The sequence below is a fragment of the Benincasa hispida genome, chromosome 4 (assembly GCF_027475165.1).
Source record: "Benincasa hispida cultivar pf3 chromosome 4, pf3_genome.v1.1, whole genome shotgun sequence".
Classification (NCBI taxonomy): Eukaryota; Viridiplantae; Streptophyta; class Magnoliopsida; order Cucurbitales; family Cucurbitaceae; genus Benincasa; species Benincasa hispida.
Window position 1 is genome coordinate 4,783,935 of NC_143481.1, and position 7,573 is coordinate 4,791,507.

Consider the following 7,573-nt stretch of genomic DNA (forward strand, 5'->3'; position numbering starts at 1 on the left):
TTTTACCAATTTATAGGGATATAATTAGAACCAAAATTTAAACTATATGAATCAAATTAAAATGGTTTAAGCTATATAGATTGAGCTAAAATTATATAGAAATCTAACTGGAAATATACCCAAAATAAAAAGAGAACAAGTTTTAAACATTAAAAATTATTTAAATTATTAGAAAAAAAATATTTATATTATTTATGTGTGGGGAAAAGAAAACTGTGCGGAGAAAGGCCTAATAAGGGCATACATGGGAGTGCCCACCACCAGCGCTCGTGCGCACAGCGCTATCTCTATTTTATTTTATTTTATTTATATATTATTATTATTATTATTACTATTATTTATTTTAATTACTTTCTTCGCAATCCCAACGAATACGATTAGGATGTGTTTAGTAAGAAATTTGAAAATAAGAGATTTAATGAAAACATAATTTTATTTCATGATGATTGATAACAAATTTTATTTCATGATGATTGATAACAAATTCAGAAATTAGATTCTAATTCTAAACAACTGTTTAAAATTTATTTCATATAAAACTAGTTGAAATTAGTTACCCACCAATATTTAATTAACAATAAATTATTATTAATTTATTTATAAATATGATTTATATTAAAAAAATTATATAATTATTATTTTGTAATATTACACCATTTATAACATGATATATTGTATTTCTAAATGATTTTATATATATTTAATATAATTCTAAATTTTAAATTTTAAAATTCAAATTTTAGATACAATAAAAACAAAAAAATATTGGAATTTGCACTATTTGGATCACAATCGTTGAAAATTAGGAAATCTGAACATATAAAACAAATTCATATGCTTTAACACACAAGCCCTTAACTTATTTTTAGGTATTTGTGTTTTTTTTAAAAAAAAATTATATACTTCATCCTATTTCTTTTCTTTTTGTATTTCTCTATTGAATAAAACTTAGTATTATGTAGCAAGAAACTATTAACTTTGGATTGATATTTAAAAGACTTAAAAAAGTATTTTTAAATGAAAAAATGTTTCAAGCATTTAAAAAGTGAATCCAAATATGTTCTTTAGTAAGAATTCCTTAATTCCTTTATGTTCATCAATAATTCTTTAAAGGATAAGAAAATGATAATATAATATATATTTTTTATCAACCGAAAACGCTAACATTTATATTTGTGAATTAATTTACATCAACTTGAGCATAGATGTTTTGATCGGAACTCAAAAAGAGAAAAAGAATCTATGATGATATAATGTCCTAGATGAGACTGTAGATTGCCATGGGGTTGTCCTTTCCAAGCTGATAAAAGAAAAAGGGAGCAATGTAGAGTTCATTAGAATGTGGGAGACAACCCCAAAACAAAATTCAACCTTACAAACAGTATTAAGAGAACCCATCATCTTTTTTATTCCACACCGGGACCCTCCCAATTGTTTCCTCTACCCATATTTATACCTCTTCAATCTTCCCCTCTTCCCCCCTCATCCATCACCACCATCCCCTTCTTCTTTCTTCTTCTTCTTCTTCCTCCTTAAGCTTGCCATCAATGGCGGACACAGGCTCCGTCTCCAACAAGAGAATGTCGTGTTCTATCCCCGAGAGGTTCCAGCTCCATGCCGCCATGTTGGCCTTGCAATTCGGCTATGCCGGTTTCCATGTCGTCTCTAGAGCTGCCCTCAACATGGGCATTAGTAAACTCGTCTTCCCTGTCTACCGAAATGTCATTGCTTTGCTCCTCCTCCTTCCCTTTGCATATTTCATCGAAAAGTAAGCTTACGAATATGTATGACAATTTTACACCGTGATTACAAAAATAAAATATCTCCCGACTTGTATTTTCTTTCAAAAATATTCACGTTCTATCAAAAAAATTGAAATAGTACATTTGACATTTTTATTAAAAACTACACTTAAAAGTAAAACTTTATTAGAATTTTAGATGAAAGTTTGTGACCTGAGATCATGTTCTCTGACAAACTAAAATGAAACTTAGGTCATCACTACACTTATTTAATTTTATGTCTCGATTTTCATTCAAAATTTTAACAGAGTATTACTAACTCATAATATTGCACGATCATGGAAGTATTCACATAATTTCAATATATATCTAACGATTATTACGATGTTCATTTGTTTTTTTGGCACAATCAGGAAGGATAGGCCTGCCCTCACTCTCAACTTTGTCCTTCAATTCTTCCTACTAGCTCTTGTTGGGTAATAAAAATATGAAAGAATTGAATTTTTGTTATGAGAGAAAAAATATATATTTTTTAATTTTCTGGATTTAATTAAACTGACTAATGTTTTTTTTTTTTTTTTTTTTTTTAATGTGGGCAGAATTACAGCCAATCAAGGGTTTTACTTGCTGGGTTTGGATAATACTTCCCCAACCTTTGCTTCTGCTATTCAAAATTCTGTCCCTGCCATTACTTTCCTTATGGCTGCACTTCTCAGGTAATAATAATATTAATTACACAAATTTTTAATTTAAATTACTCCCTCTAACACTCCATTTAACAACTAAACCAAAAACTTCTTTAATTTCTTCATTAAATTTAACCCTAAGTTTTACAATACTGCATGCCTTGCCCACATCATCTATCTAATTAGTTTCAAAGTCTAAGAATCTTTAATTTGGATGGTAATTAAGTTTAATAAATATCATACACAAAATGCACCTAATAATTAACTCAGGATTATACAATTCTTTTTCTTTTTGTTTGAGTTGTCAAATCCACCCTTTAAAATTTTAATTTATTTGTCTACTAGAAATGATTTTTTTTTAAAAAAAATAGTTAAATCACAACTAAATTTAAAAGTCAAAGTTCATGGAGTTTGATAAATTTAATTGTATTAATTATTTAATACATCGTTTTTATGTGTAGGTTTGAATATTTGTAAAAGGTCCAATAACCAAAAACCAATCATATTATTTTTTTCAAAAAAATAACATTAAAGATTTTGAACAGAAACCTCACACTTTGATACTCTACATACGTTAAATATTAACCCATCAACTCAGGAGCTCAAACTATGGATTAAAAAATTTACTATAGACTAGTGATTTCAATTTTATGACTTATTAATTTTTTTAAATTATGGATCTCTTATTGTTAAATAATACTGAAAACTAAAAAATTTTATTTATTGTCCCATATGGCCCTTTAATCATAAGTCACACTCATTGGTTTAAGTTTTTGAGTTGATAAATACAGACGGTTTTGTATTATTTAACATACTAATTCTTCTCCCTTTGTTTTGCCATCAGGATTGAGCAAGTGCGACTGAACCGAAAAGATGGGATAGCAAAGGTGATGGGTACAATATGTTGTGTGGCCGGAGCGACGGTGATCACATTATACAAAGGGCCCACCATCTACAGCCCGGCAACGACGACGGTGACGGTGCAGGGGACGGCAGAGACGGCGGGGACGATGCTGATGGGGCCAGGAATGTTCCCATCCTTAGGCGATGCAAAGGGGAAAAGCTGGACGTTAGGGTGCGTGTACTTGATCGGACACTGCTTGTCGTGGTCGGCGTGGCTAGTCCTACAAGCACCGGTGCTGAAAAAATACCCGGCTCGCCTCTCCGTCACCTCCTTCACTTGCTTTTTTGGTCTCATCCAATTTCTCATCATCGCCATCGCGTTCGAGCGCGATGCTCAGGCTTGGCTCTTCCACTCCGGCGCCGAAGCCTTTAGCATCGTTTATGCTGTAAGTCGAAGTTTTTTCCTAACTAAAAACCTAGGCTAAATTTCAAAAAGAAATCATTTTTGAAAAACTACTTTTGTTTTGTTAGTGTTTATAATTAATTAGGATGACTTTTCAAAAATCTAATGATTATCGAATTTGTAAATTTTTTTTTTAGAGTTTTATACAAAATTGAAATTTTAAGATTCTATTAGTCTATAAAATGCAAATTTATGTCTAATAAATCAAATAATTTCTAAAAAATTTCAATTTTGGTAGGAATTTTTTAGACAACAAAAGAAAAGTTTATAAACTTATTCTTAAATCATCGACCTAAAAATTTAAAATTTTTAGTGAAGGTAAATTTAATTACCTTCTAAACCAACCTACTTTTATACCATCTTAAATCACTTATTGACCTAAAAGTTTAAGTTAATCGATGAAGACTAGTTTAATTTTATATCATCTTACACTTACTAGACATTTTTAAAAGCGAAGGGACTCGATGACACCAAGTAGTAACCTCAAAGTTTAAGAACTAAACTCATAATTTAACTCTTAGTGTATCTTTTTTTTTTTTTTGTGGCTAAAAATTTTTAGTGGATATTGTGATCTAAATTTAGTTTTTAAGATTAGTATTTTTTGTTCCTCAACTTCTATAAAGGTTACAGGTTAGTTCCTACACTTTAGTTTATAATGATTTAATTTATCACGGTGTATTTTCAAATTTAAAACAATTTAGTCTATGAACTTTAGTAATAATCTAATATTCCTTGTACTTTATCATTTATAAATATTGAATCTCCATCCATGAAAGTTAATAATAAAATTTAATGAAAGTTAGAACACGTGGAGATTAATAAAATAATTAGAAATCAAACTTGTTTATAAATTATAAAAACTAATGTTTTTAGACATTAAAATTGTACAAATAATTTTTCAAGAGACTAATATATTGATACGGACTCAATTATTATGTGTAGAAAAGTTTCCCTTAAAAAAAAAAAAAAAAATTAATTATTAATTTAGAGTTTTGGTTGGTTTAAATGAATGTGGGTGTAGGGGGTGGTGGCTTCGGGGATAGCGTTTGCTGTACAGATATGGTGCATTGACAGAGGTGGCCCGGTCTTCGTTGCTGTCTACCAACCGGTTCAAACCTTCGTCGTTGCTCTCATGGCTTCCTTCGCTTTGGGCGAGGAGTTCTACTTGGGAGGGTACCTCTTTTTTCATCTTTCATTTAATCTCAACCCTTCATCAAATCCATCCATTCAATACCTACTTACAAATTAATCTAAAAATTTGTTAGACAGAAAATTAAAATGTCAAAACCTTAAATAAAATTAAAAAAAAACATTTCTTTTATTATTATTATTTAAAAAGAAAAAGTGTCTAAGGAGATTAGAAACTTGGTTGATTTAATGTTAGGATGTACACATAAAAGTTTTAACACCAAAAGTTGAATTAGTTGAACTATGATTAAGTTAATTAATCATTAAAATATTTTAAAATAAATTATAAATTTAATTCTTAAACTTTTGAATTTGAATCTTGAACTTTTACGAGTGTAATATATTTCTTGAATTTTCAACTTTTTGTTTAATAGGTCCCTGTAATTTAAAAATATCTAATATTGTCCTTAAACTTTCACTTTTTTATTTAATAAGTCTTTGACATGTTTAAAAAATTATTAAATAATTGGTCTATTAAATTAAATTAAGTCTTATGTTTAATATGTTAATAAACTTTCAATTTTATATTAGTAGATTTGTATAATATATATATATAAAAGTCTGATATTTAAACATAAAATTGAATGTTAGAGACCTAAATTTATGAAACAAATATACATAATCCTTAAATTCATAAATTTGGAAATTAAAAATTGTAATTTAAGCAAGGTGTTAAGGACCTCTTTTGTAGGCAATCTAAAAGCAGAAATTTGAAAATAAGAGATTCATTGTCATAAAATAAATTCTAATTTTAAAAAAATTTCAAAATATGATTGAAAATATATTTAGTTACTCATTAAATAATAAGTTGAATATAAACCATTATTAATTAATTTCTGAACTTGTTTTATGTTAAAATTTTTATTATTTTGTAATATCATAAAAAATATATATAATATATTACATATTTTAAGTTTAACAAAAAATAGTTGAGTAAGTTGTTATTGTTTTTATCATCTTTTATATAATTTTGCATTTTAAAATTTTGAATTCAAAATCTGAAAACACTAAAAGCATAAAAAAATTATTTTCAGAATTTGTACGGTTTAGATCACGTAATCGAAAAACAACTTTCGAAAATAGAATCCATACGGCCAATCAAGCACATATCTTTCAACTTAATGAATCTGAAAATATAAAACGAAATTTGAATTTTCTACCCAATAAACCCTAATTTCTTAAATTTGTATTTATTATTTTAGATGAACAATAAACTAACCCCAACCACACGAGTCTTCTTTAATCATAAACATTGGTGGGACCTATTTAGAGATATTTTGGACACTCTTATCTTGGACAAGATAGTCCACTGTCTATTAATCTAATTATGAGGTTAAAAATATATATATATTGGTGAGACACATTGATTAAGCGTGGGTCTGGATGTACAGGATCATAGGAGCGGTGCTGATTATAACAGGACTATACCTTGTGCTGTGGGGAAAGAGCGAAGAAAAGAAGATCTTATTGGAAAGAGCAGTGATCCAGTCCGCCCCGGACCACGGTAGCAGCAGACCAAGTGGCCACATCAAATCGTCAATTACCCAGCCACTTCTCCATCCTACGGCTGAAAATGTTTGACCTGCTTCAGAAAAAACACTCAACTTTTGACTCTCTCAAGACACGTGTCCTTCCTACATATGTCAGAAACAAGCTTCAGTTCAGTGTGCTTATTTTTTTCCTTTTTACTTTTTGGTTGAGTATTTGCACGCTTACTTAATTAGGAGAGCTTTTTTTGTTTTTTTTTTCCCCCTCTTTTGTGTTTAAAAATTAAAGGAAGGAAATTAAAAAAAAAAAAAAAAAAAAAAAAAAGGGAAAAGCTGAGTAGATGGTGGGTCCAGGGGTATGAATGTCATTATCAACTGTTGTTGGGGCCACAGGGTCCAAAACCGCCATTATATATAAATATGGTTTTTATTGTTAAATGAATTGTTTGATTTGCCCATGAATATAGCTCAAATCTTTCTACTAATTTTTATACTACATATTTATATCAACTATGTTAAAAGAAATCCTAGCACGTTCCTAGGTTGTAACGGATTTGATTTTTAGTTTATAAAGTAAATTCATATCTTAAAAAAAATAAAGTCTTAAATCGATTAAGTGTAATTGATGTTGACAGGATGTGACTTTTTGAAATCGGATGACACTAACCATCAATTGGATATATATCTTCTGGGTAGAGGTTGGTTATACATATTAGATTGGTGCATTGATTCTTTACATGTATATGTGAGATACACATATAAAATAAAAACGAAATAAATACTTGCATTTACATTCTTAAAAAAAAAATTAATTCCATGAGATGCAAAATTCAGATAAACTAATTAGATAATTTAATACTGGAATATTAACCTATTAATTCGATAATTTAATTATAAATGGTTAGATGAACCATTTCTAATCTCAATATGTGTCAAGCGGGAGTTTATTGATGTTTGGTAGATATAATTAGGACAGATTATTATTTATCTATTTTTAATTAAAAGATTGTGGAGTGAAAAATTGGATCTTCTCGATAGTGCTTTATCCACTACTAAAGAATAGTTATTTATCTATTTAGTTACACATAGATTATCGTATTTTATTTTTTAAAATGAAAATGTTGATAAAATATTTCGTAGACAATGATTGTAAGAACAATTTAA

At 28.5% G+C, this 7,573-nt stretch overlaps 1 protein-coding gene across 1 annotated transcript; it reads left to right on the forward strand.

Annotated features, from left to right (window-relative positions):
- The first annotated feature begins 1,336 nt into the window (after positions 1–1,336).
- Positions 1,337–6,847, forward strand: LOC120075494 (protein WALLS ARE THIN 1-like). Its single transcript, XM_039028937.2, has 6 exons — positions 1,337–1,768; positions 2,156–2,218; positions 2,342–2,458; positions 3,273–3,717; positions 4,756–4,907; positions 6,314–6,847. The coding sequence occupies exons 1-6, from the start codon at positions 1,548–1,550 to the stop codon at positions 6,501–6,503; spliced, it is 1,188 nt and encodes a 395-aa protein (XP_038884865.1). The 5' UTR covers positions 1,337–1,547; the 3' UTR covers positions 6,504–6,847.
- Positions 6,848–7,573: the final 726 nt, after the last annotated feature.